The sequence below is a fragment of the Scardinius erythrophthalmus genome, assembly GCF_964197995.2.
Source record: "Scardinius erythrophthalmus genome assembly, chromosome: 18".
Classification (NCBI taxonomy): Eukaryota; Metazoa; Chordata; class Actinopteri; order Cypriniformes; family Leuciscidae; genus Scardinius; species Scardinius erythrophthalmus.
This window is the reverse complement of record NC_138238.1, coordinates 18,568,391-18,593,662: the sequence shown is the minus strand read 5'-3', so window position 1 is coordinate 18,593,662 and position 25,272 is coordinate 18,568,391. Positions and strand designations below refer to the sequence as shown.

The window sequence follows — 25,272 nt, the reverse complement described above, 5'->3', positions numbered from 1 at the left end:
ATATATATATATATGTTTTTTGTTTCCATGGTTTAGAAATAATTTTATATATATATAATACTAGAAATAATTATATATATATATATATATATATAGCTCCGACGACATTTCTCTTTACAAATTCTCGTTTTAGACTTCTAATTCGTGATCGGTGTTTTGTTTTGCTCTATCCTCTCTTTATGTCATGCGTTGGTTCAGCAGTCACTCTTCAGCACTTTAATGATGGATGGATGGATGGATGCACTTTTTTGGACTTCAAAATGTAAGGTACCTTTCACTCCCATTATAAAGATATTTTTTAATATAACTCCGGCTGAAAAAAGAAAGTAAAATGGCTTGAGGGTGAGTAAATTATGGGATAATTTTCATTTTTGAGTGAACCAACCCTTTAAATGGATAGACCAACCCCCCCAAAAAATTTCATAATTTACTCACCCTATAATGTAGAAACCTTAAAAGTCGCAATACTCTATTATTCCACAATGTGTGACATATATTACGCATCTTCTGAAGCTACGCAATTGCTTTGGATAAGAAAACAAAGTCACATTGTGAGTGAATTACTAAAAATCTTGAAGTCATCTTCTCTAGCTTGTTGTGTTCATGAGAGAATAAGTGACGTCTGATTTATGAGCTAATCAATGAATCAGATGATCCAGTTCATAATGGCCTGTCTGAACAATTTCTTCACAAATGAGTCATCCTTCTCTATTTTTGTGTTTCACAGGAGGAGTAAAATCACATGTTATGATTAACAGTAAACAACATAGCTACAATTTTCACTTTTAGGTGAACTCACTTTAATGAGGGTTCTTTCTTATTATATTTTACCTCATCATTTGCAGTAGGCCTATGCCTCTTTGTCAACTGCTCCATGACATGCCACATGGAAAAAGTCCAGAAATTTTCCACCGAAATAGGTGGTAGAGAGGGGCATGCGTTTTAAATACATCTTAAAAAGTCATTTCAGACAAAAATGGGTAGTAGTGTGTGTTCAGACGCCCTCTTCTTGCACAATTTGACGCTACAGGAAGCAAGCCTGGACTGTCTGTCTTCTGTTTTCAAGCTCAGCCAATCCTCTATGTGCGAGGGGCTTCAGCATCATGATATTTAACACACCCACCCTGAACTCCGACAGAGGTATTTCCTCAAGCGCCTGTCAACGGGCAGGTATCACCTTCATACCAGCTGGATGTTCAGGATGAAACGTTGAAACTTTCTCCACAGATCACATTTATCGACGGAAGGAGCTCGATGCGATGCCAGACTTTTTCGAAACCTGCCATGCGTTCATCGCTCTCAACGACTGAACAGCCTCGATTTGTACTGGATGAGAAAAGCGAATGAACTTGTGCAGCTGCGGCATCGAGAACACGCACTTTTGTGGATAATTTATCAGATGAGCCTTGACTTAATTATATTTCGCAAATACTTGCAGCGTAACAGCTATTACATGTTAAAATAGACTATGAGCGATTGTGTCGAGACTGTTCTCGTGTCTCGTCAACTGACTGCACGGGAGGACTTTAATCGCGAGCGCACGTAAATAACTGGATTATTGTTTCGCATGGATGTGGATGAGCGCTTTTTCTAAATAAACCCCCATTTCTGCCCTTAAACTGGAACATGAAAACGAAAACGTTCCATGTGTTCTTCTCACAAAATTGGGAACCCGTGTTTTATGTACTGTTGGCGATGTAGTGCGCTTGCTCACTTTTATCCCTGCCATTCCAAACAAGTCATTTCTCGAACAAGAGACCCTGAAGATGATCCTCTTTAGAAAATTCCGCGTCTTGATTCTGATGGTGTTTCTTATAGCCTGCTCTATGCACATTATGATAGACTTGTTACCGAAGCTGGAGAGACGGAGCAGTAGCGCGTGCTCGTGCTCGCACACACCCAGCGAAGAGCCGCAGAACTGGGCAAAGCATCGAGCCAAGCCGGGATCAGAGTCCGGCTGGCCTAATAAACACACACTCAGAATACTTCAAGACTTCAGCAACGAGCCGAACTCAAACCTGTCCTCTCACTCACTGGAAAAAATCACCGTTGGGGAGAGACCTGAAGCTTTGAAAAGATTTGAGCAGTTGACAGGTGACGAGAAGAGGCACGCGAAGCGGGACTCTACCCTGAAGAACGCAGTTGTGAAGGGTTCGAGGCTCTCTGCGCTATTTGACCATCCTTTGTACAACAGGCCATTGCCTACTTTAAATGAAGATGAAGACACTTTATTCAATGTCAACACTGATATAAGATTTGACCCTAAAGCTGCACAGAACCCAGAGTGGTAGGTTGAGAATCTCAGAGGGTTTCTTTATGTTTTCCCCAATTAATAGCGATTTACTCATAACAACAACAATAATAAGTGTAGTGATAATATTATATTATAATGATAATAGCTAACTGCATGATTTGTATTATCTTAGAACTTTAACAATTTTGGACACTTTGGACACATTTTGGTCACCTCACCTCTGGTAACAGATTACTCTAAATTGTAATGTAGAAACATGCATTTTCCGTAAAGCTCCTTTGAAATGATATGTATTGTGAAAAGCCCTATAAATGTGAATTGAATTGAATTGAATTAAAAGAATTGTTATTATCATCATGCATTTGATCTTGATGATGTCAATAAACTGATGTGTTCAGACCAACATATTATGATTAATCTCTGTAATGGCTTCTGAAAAAATGCCACATTGTTCATTGCATTTGGGACATATTGTCTTTCCGCAGGAATGGGGAAGGTAAAGATGGGGATTATGCTCCTACCGGCGAGATGTCCTCAGACTCATACCCAAACTGGCTCCGCTTCCACATTGGGATCAACCGGTATGAGCTTTACTCCAGGCACAACCCTGTCATTGATGCAATGCTGAAGGATCTGGTGTCGCAAAGGATCACAAGTGTTGGTAAGACAATATTTGAGATTACACAATTAAGTAGCATTAGAGTTAAACGTTAAATGGGGAAGTGATTTTAGGATTGCAGTGGTTGTGATGCGTGATTTGAGTGCAGCGTCATCTTTCAGTGCTGCTCCTCCTAACAGATTTAAATAGATACTTTGAATGAAGTTTCTCAAAGATAATGGCTAGACTCTTCCTGCACTCTGACTGCGGATGCATCTATAAAATTGGACTGAGATTCACTGGTAGTGGATTCCAGCAGGGTAAATGAATGAGAAGAGCGTGCAATTTAGACTTAATCAAACGCCATGCTGTGGAAAAGTATCTCCTGCCATGCATTCATATTGTCAAGCAGACTTGTGCTTGATGGGCTGCATTTATGTGAAGCCCCAAGGTCAATTTCTCAACTTATTATTAACAGGCTCTCCTGAATACTTAATTCTGATTGGATGATTGTTGTATTCTGTGGTCAGAATATTTTTGTATAATAATCACTAAACTACATATTTGACCACTGTCCTTGGCAACCAATCTCACTCGTATCAACCCGCTCTCTCTTTCTTCTCGGAAGATGAATTTCGTGTCCATTTATTTACTTATTTGCTAAGTAGCTGTGTAATAAGTTACAGAATGCGCAGTGACCCGGTCATTATCACAAAATAAACCCATTTAGGATGATCCATTAAGGAACAAAGACCCCCTGTTTGGGATCTGTGTTTATTTCATTTTAAAGGAAGTTGCATGTTAATCTACGGTGATAGTGATCTTTAAAAAACCTGGTATAGGCACAGCAGCCTAATAAGTGACTTGAGGCGGTGTCCCCTTGTGTTCTTCATCTGTTTGTGATTGCCTGCATATTCATTACAACAATTCATTACAGCTTTTAAAAAAGGTCTTATCAACTTCCCGAAAAGGACAGTGTGTATGTCTTTCGTTTTTTTCAACCGTGTATAATCAAAAACAAGACTACAACCATCTGCGATTACAGGACAAAGAATTTTCACTATTGAATTTTCACATTGTTTTTGCCACTTGCATAATGAGTCTTATTTTAAATGGTTAATTGTAAGAAAGCTCAAGTTGTTTTCCTGAGACGAGTGTTTAGCGCCACTCTTGTTCTCTCTGTAGCAATGAAATCTGGAGGCACGCAGCTGAAGCTCATCATGACATTCCAGAACTATGGCCAGGCGCTCTTCAAGCCCATGAAGTAAGTGATGCCGTTATATAGGACAATGTTAATGAAATGACTCATTTACCCATGGTTAAATATTATAGATGTGTGAACATCTATAATCTCAGCATCTTCTGATTGTCTTATGGGACTATTTCCTGTAGTTCTGTTATTAAATCTTCTGACGGACACCATTGTGTGGTACTTTTAGCTCATCTGCTCAATTCTATTTGGATATGTCTGTTATTATAATCGTGTGATAACATGCTGGGATCAGAGCTATTGAAAATGGATTTATAGTCGTCTGCGTAGTGATCCACAATGGACGGATCACATCCTATTTGAAATGTAGGTTACAAAGGGAGGGAGGTTGTTTTTACGGATTTGACAACCCCTCAGCACAAATAATAGTTGCCTCCCTGTAATTTTCCAGATCTATAAATGGCAGCAAGTAAATCTTTGGTGTCATTGTCAGATTCAGAGCAGCAGCCCCTCCATCTGCATGCGCCTTAACTATCTGTTTCACAGACACTGCTTATGCTTTCTCTGGCAGATTAGTATTTAATGTCTAAGTGGTTTCATTATTATCATTGAGATCCTCTCTGTTTCCTCAATGGTTTTTCATAGCACCACCAGTTAAAGAGTAATGTATACAGGATGTGGGCCTTGGTGACTGAATCATTTCTAATGTGTTGGTCGACCGTATGTCCTGCCAGCTGAGTGCCTTTATTGGCCATGAAGCTGGTGTTCAGACTGCAGACATCCTGTATTCATAAAGACACGCTTTAGCATTGACAAACTTTAATATGAGATGCGTTTCCGTGTGTGAGCATGAAATCGAAGAGTTGATCAATATTCTTGAATTTTATATAGACAAATGTAAAATGTCCATGTTGTTTTCTGTATTCTTCGATTATGTTCTCAGAATTAAGGAAGCCAAATAGGAGGCACATGTGTCCCGTTCAGAGATGTTCTTGGTTTGTTCTTGGGGAGTATTTGAGGAGAGATGAGAACAATGGGTCTTTGGTGACAAGATGCTGATAAATGTTATTAGAGAGAGGAGGTCTGAGCCCAGGCTGTTCCTGCTATAATTAGCACAGACCAACAAAGACACATTTATTTCTTTTCCAGCCACAAGCTAAACACTTCACCCCCATCTTGCTTTTGGAGATCATCTTTTCTCTTGCATTCTCCTTTTTCACTGATAGTTTGAAACCCAGGACTTGCTCGACCTTCTTTGAGGACACGATCTCAGATGTTTGCCAGCTAGCACATTGCTAATGTAATCAAAGTCAAGATGAAACTTCAAACGTCTTTACTCATCTCTGCCTTTGTTTGTAATTACATTTTGTAAATATTGTTTTCATGAACTGATTTGTCTACGTGCTTTCCATGCCTTTTCTGACAAGTCAGGCAAGGATGTGTTCTTGCAACACTTGTGGTTGAGTAGGACAAGTTTCTTTCGTTTTGATTCATGTCCACATGTTCAAATATGCCACACACTCAGATATTCCTATATTACTGTATATAGCCTGAGGAAATTGCTTAATCAGCTTTAATTCTCTTTGCTCACCTTCATGTTGTTCCAAACCTGTATATTTTCCTTTCTTCCCTGGAGCACAAAATAAGATGTTTAGCAGAATGTTCCTGCTGCTCCTCCCAATGAAAGCAAATGGTGTCCAGAGGCTGTCAAACTCTAAAAATAAGAGAAAGTTCTTAAGCGAATAATGATTTAAAGGTCATATGGTTCTTTTTTTATAATTTTTTGGCACATTCGCTTTCATTCTATGGAAACGAGCAGCCTCAAAATCATAAATAACATCTCCTTTTATGATCTAAAGAACAAAGGAAACTATACAGGTGTGGTGCAGCATTAAATGTTTCAATCATTTATTCATTTATGGCTTGTGTTTTTGGCAGAGGAACTGAGCTCCTGAAATAGAAAACTGGTTAGATTGTTAGCAAATTCCCTATGATCATTTGATAGAATAAAAGCTGCTTGATTGGTCTCAAAAGCAGGTAATTTGGTCTGGAATTCATATGTGGTTTCTGCTTAGGCTAGTACTTAGGCTATTTAACAGAATTAATGAAACTCTGTGATGAATGGGTATGTGAGTGGATTAGTGGGTGGACAGATCAGAGGGAGTGATAGGTTTTAAGAACTTCCACAGTTGGGCTTCTCGAGGTTTAACAAAGAAAAGATACAAGAACTCAATGTAGGAGAGGCGAGCTCCTCTGAATGCATCATTACTCAAGCACTATTTAAAGATAAAGGAGATTTCAATAGCAAACAGACGCGTCTTAAAGGCTGCTCTCTGAGGCATGAAATGCTTAAAAATGGATCTTCCTCTGTTCTGAGATAGAGGCGAATGGACAACAACACAATTGTTCTCATCTGCTTGCGTTGTTTGACATATCCCTGTAAATATCACATGACAAGCACACAACACTGACTTTGAGCAGTGGTTCTCCACTGGTTTTGCTTTAGGACTCAGTTTGTGAGAGTCAATGGAAATCAAATGTCAATTCAAATACTGAAAATGTTTCTTTGACAAAAGTTTACTGGATTTTTTACTGAAAATGTATTAATATTAGGTCCAACAATATTAGGGATGCACCGATATGAAAATTTGGGCAATACTGATAACCGATAATTCTTTAGGTGAAAGCCGATAACCGATATATTGGCCGATAAATCTAAATCCAAATTTTTATATAATTTTTTAATGTTTTGATCACAAAACAAAAGTCTCACCATTAAAACCCATGTCCCAAGCACACAATTATAATGTTCTCATTATAATTTTATGTAGCTTATGTGACAGACTTGCACTGCACATAACTGTATTTTCCTTTTTTAAGTGATTCCAATCATATTTCAAGCAATTCGAAAACATCATGGTGAACAGTGAGCATCTGAATTGTCAGCTGAAGTAAATAATCCATTATTTATCGGCTTTAATATATCAGCCATATTTTCTTTTCAGGCCGATAATGATAACATTAAAATGTAACATATTTTAGCCGATACCGATATGGTGGCCGATGTATTGTGCATCCCTAAACAATATGCAAAATTACTAATTATACACAGATTATTTTAATATAGCTTAAATGTGAACATTTTGTTTTCTTTTGTATTTAGGTGTGTAAATAAAACAATTATATTGTGTAGTGGGCACAAACCAAAAAAGTAAAGCATATTAAAAATGCTCTTTTTTTACCATATGTTGTTTTGTTCTTAGTTTTTGAGGCATATTTGTCATATTTATTTTGTCATCCTAACTATGGTTGATTACACAGTTAATTGCATTTTATTATTCACATTTAGCTTCTTTTTTTTTTTTTCATGTTGTCTGGACCCACCAGTTGAGGCCAACTAGATCATCTTAGTACGTGTGCATGACTATGAGTTTCAGAGTTTGAATGAAATGAATCAGATGAATGAGTGTTTGCCTGATATCTCTCACTCATGAAACCTCCATTAGGGTTGATCCACCATGAAGCTGACTGCAGCCCCCCCACAGAAACACTGACATGCTTCATCCATAATTAGCTCCTCCCTGGTCACACTAGACAGGATTTTTGGACAAACATACTGTCATTGATTAAGCTAATCTGATGAGTCATTCTCATTCCGTTGCTGCATGTTTAGCTGTTTGACTAATGAGAGATGCTAATGTAAAATTTATTCTAGAGGTAAGAATTTCACCAAGGAGAAAGAGACAGACCACTTGTAAAAAAAATCATTTGAGAATGGAAGTCCCACCCCTCAGTTAAGAGAACCAGTTAATCAGCTTTTTGTTAGTTGCTTACTGTAGAACATCTGTGTGCTTTAGCTGGATCCCCCTGAAATATAGATTTTGCTAGATTGTTCACTATAGTTAATGATGTATAAAAGACAGAAAACAGTTCAAGAATTTATTGTAAAATAATTCATTTGATTGAATCGCATTAATTACAACCTATATTTTCAATTCAAAATGGAGAAAATTACCAAAAAAAAACAAGTAGTTTGCATCACTGGATAGTATGTTGTTTAACAGTTGTCCTATATATAATGTTTATCTTACCTCACTCTTTCACAGTTAAAACTGAAGAGTCATGCTGCAATTCACGTTTTGGCTTCTGTGTAGAGTAAAGCCCGCCTTCTATGATTTGATTGGCCATCTCAATCATTTTGTCATTGATGAGCACTGTTAGACCACTTAAGCAGACCATCTTGAAAAATCTACTTTTAAAACTTTTTGTCATCCTAAAAACAAACAGAGTGGTGTGTAATAAAGTCCATATGTTACTGAAAAGTGATCTTGACAAGCACTTTTTGAGATTTCATTATTTTCCCTTGCATTCCCATTGCATTAAAGGAACACTCCACCGTTTTTTGAAATAGGGCTTATTCACCTTCTTTCCTGTATTTAGATAGGTGGGCAAATGCATTTTTGTCTCAGTGCATGCATTGTTTTAGTTTGACAGGGTCGGCGCTAGCTTAGCTTAGCATGATGAATGGAATCCTTTGTTGCCAGCTAGCATGTCCTGAGTAAAAGTAATATATATATAAAAAAACCCCACCTAATTACTTCTTGTGGCCTGCGTATTCACAACGAATACAAATTGCGATGCAGATTAACACTAGGCGATTTCCTAGGCAGATATTGACTTGGGACTATATTAGGGGGAAGCACAGGCGAAGCACTGCTACTTGGCCGCAGAGATATTACGTCCTTAATATACAAGTCAATATCTACCTAGGAAATCGCCTAGTGTTAATCTGCATCGCAATTTGTACTCGTTATGAATACGCAGGCCACAAGAAGTAATTAGGTGGGTTTTTTTTTTTATATTACTTTTACTCAGGACATGCTAGCTGGCAACAAAGGATTCCATTCATTATGCTAAGCTAAGCTAGCGCCGACCCTGTCAAACTAAAACAATGCATGCACTGAGACAAAAATGCATTTGCCCACCTATCTAAATGTAGGAAAGAAGGTGAATAAGCCCTATTTAAAAAAAACGGTGGAGTGTTCCTTTAAAGCTACATGATCCCATTCAGAAGTAAAAAAAATATGGTAGGCAAGTGGACATTGGATCTAATCATCAAAATAAAAGCTTTTATTTCATAATGAAGTTTCAGCATTTGCAAACATGGATGTCAGAGTCAATCTTTCTTTTTATAAAACTGCAATAATCTAAAATAGCTCCCAGCCACTTCTTGACAACACTTATGCTGTCCATATACTTTGAGAATTTTCTTTGCTGTAACTAGTTAACATTAACTAGGGCTGGACTGGGACTGAAAATAGCCTGAGCCCAATCCTGGTCCATCACAAACCAAAGCAGATAATCTCCCACTAAATGTATCACTTATGCATATAATACAAACTACTGCCTGCTGTACTTTCTTGTTGATATTGATTTTGTATTGTGTGTGAAAAAGACATGTTTACATTCAAAAGGCAGTACAATTAAATTACACAACAAATGAAAAAATCTATAAAGCTTAAGTCAAGTGTGCAATTTTTTTTAATGTTCAAACACTTTCTTATATCCCAAATTTCTATAAATAAGTCATTTTTTTGTAGGCTCACTTCCTGAGAAATGTTAACACTGTGGTTCTGTGCATCCAGAACATCACAACACAACCACATTGGCTTGGGTTCGGGTGGGACTATGTTGACTGACCAGTTGGCGAGACACTCGATCTCTCCATTTGGAAAAGCCCCGGTGCCATTAACTTGTCTTTATGCGTTGTGTTTAGTCATGCTGAAAGCGTCTTTGTTATTTCATGTGGTTTATACTGATGCTTGATTCATAGTCTCAGAAGCATGTACTTCAGGGGTGTCTGTCATAAAGTATTACTGTCTGAATGATCTGAGTTTTGTGCATCAACAAGGTTAATGATATCTACCCTGGCAGTGCAGTTCTACCAGAAAGTAGAGGCAAAATAACGTAACCAAACATACATTTATTAACAGCCCAGCAAGCAAGTATTTATAAAGTTCTTTGACGTAGGCCCCATCCGTAGCTCGCAATCCGAGGGTAACGGAATCTGCATTTCCTGCCTGAAGACCAAGGCAGGGGCGCAGCCGACCCCCTGGGAGGTATGGACAGGGACCATCCTGGTGGGGAGGATGGAGGTAATTGATAGCGTCAGCATCTGCGAACTCAGACATGTGTAAGTACCGATCTTTTATACTGCAAGTATTAGAACACGATTGGTTAGATGTGAAGGTAATACTGTAAGTGACGTAACAATTGAGTCCTCCTGGCAGAACTTACGCTAAAGCTTTCATTTTCCACAGATCTGTTCCCATCCAAGATATGACTCCCATGACAGACCTTAAGTCTTCCATAAGACAGCTCAGAGCTCACTCACATTTGTAGTGCTTTTGCTTAGTTCTTGTCCTGTCTTTATCAAGGCCTTTTTGCAGGTCTTTGACTCAAAAAAAGGGATTCATACCAGCTTAATGCCCCATGAAATTCCATGTCGCTTTAAAGAATTCATTTTCTCAGTTTTGTTTGCAGTGTTAATTTATTAGAAATAGGTAATTGATTTGACCAATATTTTTTACTGATAAGTTTCTACAATACTGGGACCATCGATAAATGGCATAATTTAGTGTAAAGTCTAATTTAAAAAGGAATAATACAAATTTTATTTATAATGCATATTATATATTTAGTTGTGGTACACTGAAAATTTTTTGCTGCCTTCAATTTTTAAGTACAATCAACTTGGATGTTTAAGTCATTTCAACTTAAATAACATTAAACTGACTTGAGTGTTTAATGTATTTTGATGAGTTAAAGCAATGTAAAAACATGTTATCATAACTTATTGATCATATAATTTACAGCGTACTAAGGGTTTTGAAATGTATTATTACTACGACTACTATACTACTACTAATTATTATTAATTTTTCTCCCATAAACAAACGTTTACAAAAACAATATCTGTTGGTGTATAGTTTTAAAAGCAGATGGGTATGTAAGCAGCATCACAGAGCACAACAGCAGAAACGGATCTATTTTATAACCTGTAGTTACTATCAGTCGAGCACCTCGGGGAATAATTATCTGATAATTGAGGCACAAGGTAAAATACTGTTTTCACAGTTGTTAAAATTCTTGATTGTCACTCTTAATTATAACAGCACAGGCGTTACATGCACGATTTTATCTGTTCTCATTAGGACAAAGTCCCTAATTGGTCCTGAATGTTCCAGAGTATCTGAAACATAACCCTGAATGATGGCATAATAGGGGGACAACAGAATGCACACACCTTGGGGACAACAGAGTACTATAATACTAACTCTGTGAAGTTCTCTGCAGCGTACTGCAGCTTATGAGCAACACCGAAGCTTTGAAGACGTCTGTTCTACAGCTTCAGATAGAGCTGATCTGTGGAGGACGGGGACTGCTCGGCTGAATGGCCTTGACTTTCCTCTTTACTTTCCTCTCACTTGTGTTGGAGTAACGGTGAGGTTGGGTAGACAAAATAAATGATGTAACTGGCCTTGGATACAAATGCCCACAACTAATCTGTGTTAGCAGGCGGACTCCCTCCCTCTTACCCTGTCTCTTTCGCTTCTTCCCTCACATTCTTTCTATTTCTCCTTCTGCTTCTTCCAGGATTACCGCAGATACTTGTTTGTGTTGTGATAAGCGCTTCACTATATCCAGGAAAAGCACGGTGCATTGTACCTCTTAAGCCTCTGCATCGGGGCTCTTTGCTCCTCTCCATAGACTTTCATAGTGAAGGATCAAGAGAAAAGAGAATAACATCACAGGGTCATTCCTACTGTGCCGTACATTTTTATGTCCCCATCATATATGTCTTAATATATTGGAACTCACAATGTTTGAGGATTGAATTCATATTAGTTTGATTTTCTTTTCTTTTTTATCATGGTATTACAGTTATGTGAACAAACATGGGGTAATATTTTATTAATTTCACCAGTTTGCTTTGAGCAGATGCCACTTGTCCCCAGGTACACTAACTTCTGACATAAAAAATTTACAGTTTATTAAAAAATAGAATGAGAAATATTCTGGTTTCATCGTATGAAGTCTCTTATGCCCACCGATGCTTCATTTGTTTGTTTAAAATATAATATATTTTGAATATAATGGTAAAATATTTATTTTATTATAAATGTTTATGTTTATTCTTTTATATTTGAAACCATTTTAAATACCTGTTTTCTATTTTAATAAATTGTAAAGTGTTATTTATTCCTGTGATGGCAAAGCTGCAATTTTCAGCATCATTACTCCAGTTTTCAGTGTCACATGATTTGGTGCTCAAGAAAAATATCTCATTACTATAAATTTTGAAAACAGTACTAGCTGCTCAATATTTTTTTGTGGAAAACATGATTTTTTTTTCAGGATTCTTTGATGAATAGAAAGTTCAAAAGAACAGCATTTATTTGAAACAGTTTTTGAAACAATGTAAATGTCTTTACTGTCACTTTTGATCAATGTGTTGTATCCTTGCTGAATAAAAGTATAAGTAATATCTTTCTTGAAAAAAAAATCTCTCACTGATCCCATACTTTTGAATGGTAATGTGTATATATTTTCCTAATCTTTTGTAATAACCCATTAACTAACAGAAATCAGGTCCAGGAAGTGACATCATTTTAAGTGGAAAAACTACAGCCAAAACATCATTATTAGCTATGAATTTAAAGAAATTGCAGTGTTCTGTGGCATTTATTGGTTTCTCATTCAATCTTGGTATGTCAAATTGGTATGATAATACCCACCAACCTTTCAAAAGAGAGTTAAAAAATATGTCAAAATGAATTTAACATCGTCATATAACTATGACACGTCTCAATTCTCACTGAGAAATGGCTCTTTATTTCCACCCTGTTAGATTCCATCCTGTTAATTTTATTGCCAAGTCCAAATGAATAAAGTGTAAGTAGCTGAGCTCGACCAGAGCATTTTCTTTTTTTTTTGATAGCCTGCCATACCCTTTTCATAGAAATACTACCTCAAATTACAACTCAAATATATACAATTTTTAAAATTCAAAAGGTACTGCATAACAGGAATGACCCAACAATAGATTAACATCTGTTAAAACTGAAAGAGTGACAATTGTCTGCATCTTAAGACTATAGGCATAATTCTAATGTGCTGTTAGACTGGGAGATGTAGGCGAATAACTGAACAGCACTAGAGCAAAACAACTTGCAGAAAACCATTGATCTGTTTACTCAGGATTGCAGAAATAGGCAATAGACCTGAGAAAACATGTTGACCCCATTTGTGGTACAGCATATGCAAATATGAGCTTTGGAAGCTAATTTTTGGTTGATGCACATGGTTTTGTGTCTAATCTCCAATCATGCAATGATGCAGCCATTATAATTTGGGCATTAGAATAATGCTGTTGCTCAGTTAGAGGATTCAGAGGAAATGGCTTTTGTCATGCGCAGAATATTAACAGACACACCTTCACAAAGCCAACACCCAAAAAGCTCTTATTGAGAAACTGTCTCAAAGTTCTGCATAATCCTTGTCTCAACAAACACAGTGCCGCCTAAAAAGCATCTTAACCAACACACATTATATAAGCCTAATGAGTCATTCCAATAGTACAATGTATGAAGTTTTTTTGGGGGTGTCAGAAAGTCAATGAAAACTTGCACAACCAGTATACCTAAAAACATTATGTATGCACATATTGTATATAGAGTGAGGGAACTGCAGGATATTTCTCTATTGTCTACCCTTCCTCTATAATCTATATAGCCTGTAATCTACTCGCTCTTCAGAAAGGCAGTATGCCACGTACTTCACTCTACCAGTGGGACTGCTGAGGATTTCAGGGCTTGCAGCCTAGCAAAAGTGTTTTTTTCCTTCTTTCCCCTGTCTTTTGTGTCTATGCTCTGGGAATTATGAAAGGAACTTCTATATAGCTGGAAAATGTGAACTCTTCAAACCAAGCCAGCATCAAAAGTGCAGTTAATCCAAGCTTTCTCTCACAAACTTGTTTTTCCCCCCTCTAAAGCATCTCAGACTGTTTCTATAAATGTTTAATGATTTCGATTCTGGCACTGCTGTCCTCAGTGTGGCCGATATGTTTCCTATTGTGCTACGGCCAGCTACTGGATTCCATGTTCTCACCACACGGTCAATAGCGTGTGATTTCAGTTGAATTTTAGAGTATTTTGACCCTTTGAACGAAGCTATATTTCATCGTGTTAGATCTCAGAAGTGCTAAGCCTTTGTCTCTTTTAGTCTGTGTTGATTTAATTACAGTTGCCTGTCTGTCGTCTTTTCACAACTATAAAAGAATCAGATAAACCTTAAACGAATTTTCCAGGTTCCATATAAGTTATCAATCAACTGCATGTGTGTCAAAAACCCAAAAAAATATTTCGACTTGAGGCACTTATAATGGAAGTGAACTATGAACTTAAAAAAGTGCTTTTCTTTGTGAAGTAAAAAAAAAATCATTTAAAAAAAATGACTAGCACAACTTTACAACTCTAAGAATTTAACATGTTTAAACAAAACAAAAAATCTTATTTTTAACAAATGCTGAAAACAGTTGCCTAATGTTGTTGTGAAAACTTTGATATATATTTTTTCATGATTCTTTGAAAAAATAATAGCATTTATTTGAAATAAACATTATAAACGTATTTACTGTCACTTCCGATCAATTAAATGCAACCTTTCTGAATAAAAGTAAAAAAAATACAAAGTAGTGAACAGTAGTGTGCTTTTTCATTTTTTCTTAAAATTTTTACATTTCTGTTTTTAAATCCTCCCAAATTTGGTCCCATTCACTTCCAACATTGAACGCTTGTTACACTGATTTATTTATTTATTTTTCAGAAAATGGTGGACGAATCGAAGAGTGTTGTGTTAATCAGCATTATGCCACCCATACTATCGATTGATCTTAACTTATATTGAACTTGGAATATTATTTTTGAAAACACTCCTGAAGGGGAAGCGCTCGCGCCTAAGTGAGGAGTGAAAGCGCAATGTCTGCGAAAGCCAGTGTTTTTTTTTTCACGTTAGACTGTTGTAACCAGGGCTGGGCCTTTTCTTGCCCTTTAATTTATAGAGCTCTGCTTATCAACTCTCGCTTTACTTTTCCACCCACTAATTTACCTAATTTCATGGTGGGATGCTTACCACAGACTCAGGGAGTTTTTTTTTCCTGTTCATTGCTTACAGCTGCATTTTTACCTGGGCATGATGTTTGTTATGGGGGCTGGAAGGAATACTAAAATATTACTCTGGATTAAAGAACTGCAATTGTGATGTGTTGACTTTTTAAACAGAAAGTAATCTAACGTGTATTTATGGAGAAGAGGTTTGCATTAGTCTCCGTTAGGGAGTCTGCAACTGTACTGCAGGGGGTCTGGCAATTATTATTATTAGATATTTGTGGGAAAAAATGCATTGAATAAAATACAATATTATGTTCAACCACTTCTACCAGTTCACTATATTAAGAAGTTAACATTTAGCTAAATGTATAATTGTCCTTTAATTCAGTTTTAATTGCTTTGCAATGTGAGCATCATAGCAAAGAATGTATACGCATTAAGTTTACGCGTCGTATTATAGGCCAGGCTTAAAATGTGACACTCAATTTTATATGTTATGTAACAGGGGTCTCTGGCTGTCCACCAAAGGAGTCATTGGCCTCAGAAGGTTGAAGACACCTGGTCTAAATGATTTAAACATACAACAAAGGGATTCTGCTTTTGCAATTAAGTATGAGAAAATAAGAAAACATGTTGGGCACAAGTCAGGCCTTGCCAGCACTGTTGCCACCAACAGTCAGACCAGACTCCAGCAGTATAATTACTCTAATTGTCTCGGCAATAAATCTGAAGCCAGACATGAAAGAATTCAGGGAACATCTTTAATTATACTCAGTGGGGACCAAATAAGCACTTAGCAACAAAAAGATGTTTTATATAGAATTTATCTAGGGAATGTTTGATTTTAAAATATTTGGAGGAATGCTTCAAAAACGGTGTCTCTTCAGTTTGTTGATGTGCTAAAGCTTAAGCCTCTTTTCACTTCAGAAGACCTATTAAAACCGTGGCAAACAAGGAGACTTGTTCTCATGTCTAAATCATTTCCAAGCACAGGAAAGCTGATTGATTTTGCATTTGAAGCACTTCCAGTGCAATATGTTGTTGTCATCAAGAATTTCAGTGCGCAACCAGTCGCGGCGTCAGGAAACTGATCTTGAGGGTCCACCCCCCCTCCGTGGCGGGAGAGAAGAGCGTCTCTGGTGCAGGTGCAGTGTTCTGCTATTGTCCGTCTTCTGATTGCTCCCCCTCAGGGCCTGAGGAGTGGGTGTTGACTGCCCGCCTATGGGAAATGCACACTATGGTAGAAAAAGGAGACAGAAGGGGTGAAGATTTTAGCTCGGTTTCAAAACCTAATGAGCGACCTTGTGAGTCTACGTACATAGGCAGCAGTCTAAGTTAACTGAAATCGAACCTCATAAGTGACTAATGTAGAATGCGTTTCTTAAGGTGCTGCCACATTAGTGAACTTTCTGTGAAATTTCATGGGTCAAAAAAGTTCCATTGTCTATTGTCAATAGTGTAGCTCACACACAATTCATTTTCAAACCAAGCAGCTTTCTGTTGGTTAACCCAGCAAATTTGTGTGACCAACTTGAACCCATTTCAAAATCTGCCTGAGGGAAACTTTGAAAAATACAGTAAGTATCAGAAATACAGTAAAATACCGTAATCTTGAAATATTATTACAATTTAAAATGAATATTTTCTATTTTAATATATTTAAAATTGTATTTTATTTCTGAGGCAAAGCTGAATTTTCAGCAGTTATTACTCTTCAGTGTCAAATGATTCTTCAGAACTCATTCTAATATGCTGAGTTGGTGCTCAAGAAACATTTCATTTTGAAAACAGATTCAAATTTTTGTGGCAATGTGATATTTTTTAAGATTCTTTAATGAATAGAAAGTTTAAAAGAACTGCACTTAATGAAATTTTATATATATAACTCTGTAGGTGAGTCTGATTTCTCAAAAGGCGGAGCTTTCCCTCAAAAGTCGAAAGAGAGGAGTTAAACATGCAAAATATTTATTAATACTTTTCAGTATTTAGGGAAAAATAGGAGTATTTTTAATCTACTGTACATTTTCTTTTGTTTTGTTCACCATTGGATCCTGCTAGGAGCACAGCTGTGATGCCTTAAAATGCTTGCTAGGTTTAGGAGCATAACAAAAGATGACATGTAATAGTGTGATAATGTTATATTGAGAGCAAAGAAGTTTACTTGTCATAAACAGTACAAGGCCTCTTGTAAGAGTCTTTCTCAGCAGTGACATTTTTACCGCTGCTGTCAGAGCACCAAGGACAGGAAACAACAGAACACCCTTCTGCAGGCAGATGTTTCTTCCATTCTCAGCGTGGCCTCAGTAAATCCCTTTGGGCAAAGTAGCCAAGCTGTTTACAAGGAAAATAGAGACCAGCACCCCAGCAAAAGAGGAAATGCCTTTTAATCGCAGTCGCTCTTCTGAATTATCTGTGCAGCTGCAACTGAGGTTGACACCATCCTTCCTGACCTGAGAAAAACTCTGAAAATGTCGATAAATGTCAAGTGCTTGATCCGAAGCCCGTTGACAGGGTATTATAGAAGGAAAAAGCATTTAAACATCCTGCCGATTTCCTTTTGTTTTATCGCCGGCAATTTTCTGTTTCTGCATGTGGACGGCAGATTTCCCATCCTTAGAGCAGCAATCACTAAATGCTTTGTATGTAAGCACTATGTGACTATGCTTGTATGGCTTGCAGACTTTCAGTTTCTGTGATGCATTAAATATTGTTTATGTGAATTCTGTAAAGTAAATGAAGTAACATAGGCAAAAATAAAATGTTAAAGGCCTCCCTATTATTTCTGCTTCTTCGGGGAGAGGCACACAAACTTGTCGTAATTAGTATAATAGATAATGTCTTGGAAGCCTTAGTAATAATAGGTTTGTAATTATAAAAAAAATTGTAATCTTTTGCTGAACATGCCAATATTTTCCAGCCGAAGTGTTTAAAGCTGTCACAGAGTAGTATTATAGACATTATATGTCAAATTTCCAGAATGATAATCATATTGTACAATAGGTACATTGGCTTTTCAGTCATGTGAACTTTGTCAGTCAAGAAAGGCATCAACTATAATTACTGAATATGATTAACTTGTTTTAATCTTTTTTTGCACATTTAAAAAACATTTGACCCTTGTCCCCTTCATCTGTTGTAACACTTCTGTTTGATCCTTTCCTTCCTTCTTTCCTTCCTTTGCTCTCCTGGGTTAAGCAGTAGTTCAAGATCAAGTAAAACTAAATAATTAGGTATATGATTAATTTAAAAGTAATATTTGTGCCTTGATTTCTAGTCATTGGTGTTATCAATGTTAAAAACTTGTATTTTGAAAATACAATAAGTTGTGGATAAATACTTCCAGGTAAAAGTTCTGAGTAAGAAGTTTTTTTTATTATGTGATTATGTCTAGATGTTAATTTCTTACCATAAGATTAGAATTTTTTTTGAGATTGAGAATCACCCAGAACTTTTCCATTGTGTAACAGTTTCGTTCGCGTCTTGCGTCCTTTGCAGCATGTTGCGCATGACACCCCATTCTAAAAATGTGACACTTAAGTTAAAATAAGTTCAACTTTCCACTCTCCTGCATCTCAGATTAACAGCAAAAACGCGTTCTGTTTAAAGAAAACATTTAATGAATAGTATAAATAAATGTCTTACACCTACATAAATATGTTGTTTAAAAAACATTTTGAGTCCTAATTCCCAGTGAGAGGTCTGGTGTATGTATTTCCATGTTCCGTATCTGGTGCCAAATCTGGCTCTTAACAGCATCTCTCTATTCTCCACACCCATTCTCTCTTCCCGCCCAGATGGATATCACTGCCTTCAGAATGACCATCCCCTCCGGAGAGTTTTTTTCTTCTCTTTCTCTCCCGTGTCCCTCTCGTCCGCGTCTGTCTCGATATCTCTCGCTGTCTTTCTGCCCTCACGCTGCGCTCTGGCCTCGGATCCTGTCCATTAAGCCGTTTCCAGCAGCTCTGTAATATGAAGGAATGGAGTGCCCTCGGCACCCTGACATTCTGGCTGTGTCATCATTAACCTGCCCGTCTGTGTATCTGCCCTCTGCGGGGCTTGCGTTTGCTGCATGGCTGAGGCGGGCGCTGGAATGGCACAAATGATGTGCTTTTTATTAGACGTTGGGGTTATCCTATTAAGGCGAAGGTAGAGTGGGGTGGATATGATATTGAGTGTAAAGCCCTAAAAAGCTCTCTGAATGCCGTCTAGAGATAATCCCTACCTTCACAACACAGACGTGCTCTTTTCTAAGCCTTTTTCCCATGCACTTATACACATTTATCCAAGAGCACTCCTAAACTGCTCACTGAATGCATGGTGATAGGAGAATAATTATTGCTATTATATCAGCTAAACATTGATATTTGGCAGCTCGCATATTTTAATAATCATCCAAGACTTAAATTATTATTTCCCCCTATATAAAGGTAAAGAAAACAAAAACAAAAAGATAAGTTATGTCACAACCATGAAATATGCTACTTTCTGGCCTTTATTTATTTATTTATTTAATTTTATTGTGCCCCATTATGCATTTTCAAATATTGCCTTTCATGAAGTGTGTAATAACGCTGTTTGTGAATGTAAAAGGTCTGAAAGTTTTAAAGGTCAAAGTGCACTACAAATAAAGTTATTGTCACATTAAAGCAGGGCTATTAGAATTTCTTCGCTGTATTCTCGCTTTTTGCTCGCAGGTTTCTCTATAGAGCTCCCCCTACAGCTTCAGAATAGATATTTGACAACACTGTCGAAAAACTTGTTGGCGACTCTCAGACACCATGGCTAGTAGATCAACGACATCAAAGCAGATGGGACATTCTTTAAAACGTCTTCTTCATTCGGGTTCGAACAGCGTGAGGGAGCGCAATAATGACAGAATTTTAGCAGATTTTTTTTGCCGTAAAGCAATTCGTTACATCGCGAGACCTGATATCACGCGATGCTTCCTACGCTGAGGCGGCCCGCCGGCCCAAAGTTGCAAGGGTGGTTTTTCGGCTCACAGGCGCTTGGGGGGTGCGAGATGACCACCATTCAACCCGAAAAAAGTCATATAACTATTCCAATGACTCCGAAGCTGTTCGGTTAAGGTAAAAAAGTTACTTAGTTCACCTTTAAATAAAGAATCGATTTGAACTGTCAAAATGAGTCGTCATCAATTCCAGTCTCACTCGCTGTTACATACCTAGCATTGAGCATTGAGGAAGCCTCTGGAGCTGAAATTCAGATATGGTAATGGTCATTTTGTTTTTGTCACACGCTGTAAGCGGTAGACCAATCACAACAGACTGGGCCGTCTGACCAATCAGAGCAGAGTAGACCAGAAAGGAGGGGTTTAGAGAGACTGAAACCTCGAACAAACCTATTTTAGACTCTTTAAGAAATGAGGTGATGTGCAATGTATATTATGGGAAATTTGTATGTATGTAAACCTGTTGTAGGAGACCTCCAAAATAAAAATAGGAACCTTTAAAATTGCATTATAGGAGCACTTTAAGATAATTTGCTGGTTTTGTTTTGTTTTGTTTTCTAGACTTGACAGATGTCTTGTACAGAAGACCGAAGAGACAAAAAAAAGTTATTGGGTTCCACAGGAATTCCAGTCGGAATTCTGTTACTGCGTTAAACAGAGCTAAGAGTAGCTGAAAACGTAATCAAAATAGACATATTGTTAAATAAATAAACACAATGTTGAGATTGTGTACTAATTTCCGGCGCTTTCTGCAGAACTCTGCAGGCACAGATTCCATGTGGGTCTAGTTATTGTAAAATGTCTAGTTGACTCATCCTGTGCTGTAAATAATCGACCTTTAAATGCACACATACACACAACACATTCACAGCAGCTTATGACCATTAGGCTGTTGGAATGCTAGACATTCCTGGTAATGCCCCTTAAGAGAGTAATATGGGAATATGGGATATAAATTATGTAAAGCCTTCTCCCAAGAGCTCTGTCATATCCTGCTGTTTTGCTTTTGACTGCGTTGCAGCAAACTCTGTGTTGTTTTCCAGTCAGAAGATAACACCTAATGCTGCGGACCGATATTCGCCTCACTAAAAGGCTTTTCCACTGTAAGACAAAGGCTAATGTTGTAGCTTGTATTTAACAATAAAGCAAACGTCCCCTTGTAAAGTCAAGAGTTGGTCATCCCCTGAGCAGTTATTCTGCTGTTCCCAGGGTTAGCATTAGCATTGTTTTCCTGTGGTTGAAGAATTGCCTTTGTGTTCTCAGCTGCAGGCTTTAGTCTGAGGAGAGACAATTAAGGTGTGCTACGTGCACTGAGAGCCAAATCCAAAATGGAGGACTCAGCCTGACTAATTAGTGCTAATTGCTGTATAGGCAAAGCAATTTGCTTGTTTTCTCTTCTGTACTGTAAGTCATACATCTTAAGACACCACTTTCCTTTCAGAGTTTTGCAGTGTACCATGAGCATGCTAACACTTATGATTGTTTTGAGGCAACAGTGATTAATGGGCTTTTTAAAAAGGTGTTGTATTGTCTGATCCTTACATTTCTGTTTTATAAAGCTTTTTCACTTGACATTTTAGATACAGAATGTAATCACTCGTTTTCGGTTCTGTGTTGTTGTTCCTTTTGAAAAAAGAACATGGAGTCGATAAGATTAAGTTATGTCACAACCATGAAAGATGATTTGCTACTTGCTGCTCATTTGTATTTATTTTTATTTTTATTTAATTTTTTTTTAATTTTTATTTTTTCTTGTTTTTTTCTATGTGTACAGTATTACAGCCATCCAATGTTGAGGTTGAGCATGCTTCTATGATTGTCATTCTATACAGTTTCAATAAAGATAATAAAAATAAGTGGTCTTTGCGTGGATGGGGGCATCTATTTTTTGACAAATTTTAGGAGTACACTAGAATATAGATGGCCTCAAAGCTAAAATCTAAAAGCCATAAAAACTTAAATTTTTCATTTTATGTAGCCTGCAAAACTGTTTAGTTAAACTTAGGTCTAGATTGAGCTGTGAAAGCATGTAATGGATGCCACTACTATCAAAACAAAAGACAATAAAGAGCATGGAGGTTGCACCAGATACTGAAGTCAATCGTTAAAGTGCCTTGAAAAATGTTAAGGAGAAAACAAAAATTATATTTTTATTGAGATCTTTGTTTGATGGGAATCACAATAACCTCATTATAGCCTACTTGTTTTCAGCAAAATCTCGGCAAAATCTCAGATGATGCATTTAACATTGACCTTGTCAGGGCTTTGTTCTGTTTTTATAAGCTATGAAAAGGACATGTTTGCCTAGAAAAGCATGGCTGAGTGCCGGAAATCAATGAGAAATACTCACTGATCCCATGGGTCAGTTGTAATTATAAATGATAATGGCAGATGCTTTCTTGCTGCTGGAAAGCAGTGGCTGAGATGGAGCAGTCAATTCCAGTCACTGTACATGGAGGTGCTTGGAACTCCAGTATTGCACAAACTTGACATGGCCCATAAGCAGAGTCGGAAATTACAGGGGCTTGGCGCAAAAATGGCAAGTTTGTCCCCAAAATGTCCCTAAAATGTCCCTATTAGGGGTGTAAGAAAATATTGATACACTGGAATATTGCGATATTATATTTGGCGATACTGTATCGATTCTCAAAAACACTGTATCGATATTTATGTTACTTTAAATCCAAAATTCGTGTCAGTGGCTTTGTGGTAGGTTTAAACCCGACCGCCAGATGGCAGTGTTATCTGAGAACGCAAACTGTGAAGGGGAGATGCAAACATGGGTGAATCGCTAGCATTAGCATTAGCTCACAAGATGATACAATTATTCCGGCTCCGGCGCTGTGATTAGTGATATAAATGCAAATGCAGATCCCACTGTTTTTGATTTTGTTTTTGCTCAGGTTTAATGCATATGGTGGTATGTTCTTTATAACAATTTTTTTTTAAATTACTGTCTTACAGTATCGCAATATATCGTATTGTACCTCTGTAACGTGATACGTATTGTATCGCCAGATTCTTGGCAATACAAAGCCCTAGTCCCTACAGAATTAATTTTAATCTACTGTATTATGACTTTTGCGAACCAATCACATGCATTTCTGTTGAGCGTATGAATGTAATGATCCAATCAGAATCGTTTAGTTTAGACCGGTGATAAAGAGTTTTGTTAGTGCTCACGCTCACTGAATTACTCTCTCTTGCGGATTCTCTCATCATAAACAACGAAGTGCAGATACAATGTAAACGAGAATCGTTTAGCAATGTAGACAAAGATTATAATGGAAGTTTTTGCGAGAGTGCATAACTCATGCTAGACTGAAGTCATGGACTGCTTAAGTGATGGGGAATATGTTTGCTTTCTGTATTTATTCTCAGTAGTACGAAGAACAAACCGGTTTTCGAACTAAGACAACCAATGTAAAGTCTTAATTTTCTAATGCATAAAAAGCAATAAACTGATTCATAAATAGTTCTTAACTTGTTTTGTCTGTGTAGCCTACAAGGAAGCGTCAATTTATGTATTAATCAACATTAAAAATCATTATTACAATATCACGAACAATAATGATTTGTCAAATTGCAGTTCTGCCCTGTAATTAATTCCTGTTTTTTTATGTTTATAATTATATACTTCATTTAGGCTATTTGCATGCAATTGTCATGTAAATAATCATGCCATGTCAGATGCAGATTCTGTTCCACCTTTGCACTGTTCTGATTTTTGATGATGTTGATAAAATTGTATTGATAACAGTCTAAGTAATTAGTTAAATTTACGCATTTGACATAAAAGACATCAGATACATTTAATAAGGTGATCATAAAAATTGCCCCTGGAAATGAATTCCAGTGGACAATATTGCCAATATTAACAAAATAACAATATAATATTAAATTTAGCATGAACTTGGTTCCTTGCAGAGCATATGCCCTCTGTTTTATAATTTAACCAATTAAACAATACAGTTGAAAACAGTAGTTCGTACTGTTCGACGTGTCAACTGATTGGGATCAAGCTTAGGGAGCCTGTCATCTTCAAGTATTGTTAAAACGAGCCAATGCACATTGGCTTGCGTGAATTGCATCACACGCTCCACCCCGCAGCGTGGGTATAATGTCTCTGAAGAGTGTTGTTCTATACAACGAGCGAGTGTGTCTGTGTTCTTCTGGAAGACTCTCCCAGTGCTGGTGTTTCTACAGCGGGTGCAGGTCGGTAGCACGCCATGGCGTGAAGTGCATGAGGAGCTTACTAGGTCGTAGACAGCACCTTTTTCTGCCAGAAACCGGCTATGTAGTTCCTCCCCCCTCATTACCCTTGACGGAGGAGCTGCGAAGGGATATGAGGGTATCCCTCCAGTGGAGCGGTCTGTCGTGGAAATCGCGAGCTTCTAGGCTCTCAACTGCTGTTTTTAACAGCATCAAATTCTGTGTTTGTTGACGGTTGGTTAGAGGGTATAGAAGTGAGTGCTTCACTGTTTCAGTTCAAGCGCTGCCCCGGACGAGGCAGACCCAGCCCTGGCTTTTCTCTGTCCCTTCCGCTCCTTGCGGTTATAAGAGGACAGAATGCAAAGCCTCAGGACCTCAGACCAGCTCTAGTCTGTTACGGAAACCAGCAGAAGGGAAGGCTGTTTCCAAGCTGAGGTTGGCCAACTGTGGTTGCGATCATCTTGGTGTATATTTCCCAAGGCGCATATTTCCAAGGCTAACTCTCGGATGCACTGGGGGAACCTGTGCTAGGCTGGGCCCATATGTTGTGATCCCTACGGCCCATATGTGTATTCTTCCACGGTACGGCTCCCTCCGGCATGCCCGTGTCTTCCCTTGGCAGAGCCTGCTCTGCCGTCACTGATCGGTTGCGTCTCCCGCCTGTTATAGGCTGGAGCCACCTCAGTAACATTCCATAGGTTGTACTGCCCGGTAAATCGCCCAGTCCATATGTGTCATTCCTCACATGTTTCCTCCCTTCGGGCAGGATGTGGCTTCCGCAGCGTATTCCTTCCAACGAAAGGTTAATGCTTTACCAGTGGTCTTGTGAAACAGCAGTGACTTCCCTGGCCTAAGCCC

General features: G+C 37.8%; 1 protein-coding gene across 1 annotated transcript in view; it reads left to right on the top strand.

The window, feature by feature from the left end:
* Positions 1-1,087: 1,087 nt before the first annotated feature.
* fam20cb (FAM20C golgi associated secretory pathway kinase b) overlaps positions 1,088-25,272 on the top strand; it is a 48,571-nt gene continuing 24,386 nt past the window's right edge. Inside the window, exons 1-3 of the mRNA XM_081392658.1 lie at positions 1,088-2,287; positions 2,740-2,915; positions 4,038-4,116. Coding sequence (XP_081248784.1) covers positions 1,767-2,287; positions 2,740-2,915; positions 4,038-4,116 — 776 coding nt within the window. The 5' untranslated portion in view covers positions 1,088-1,766. The remainder of the gene's footprint in view (positions 2,288-2,739; positions 2,916-4,037; positions 4,117-25,272) is intronic.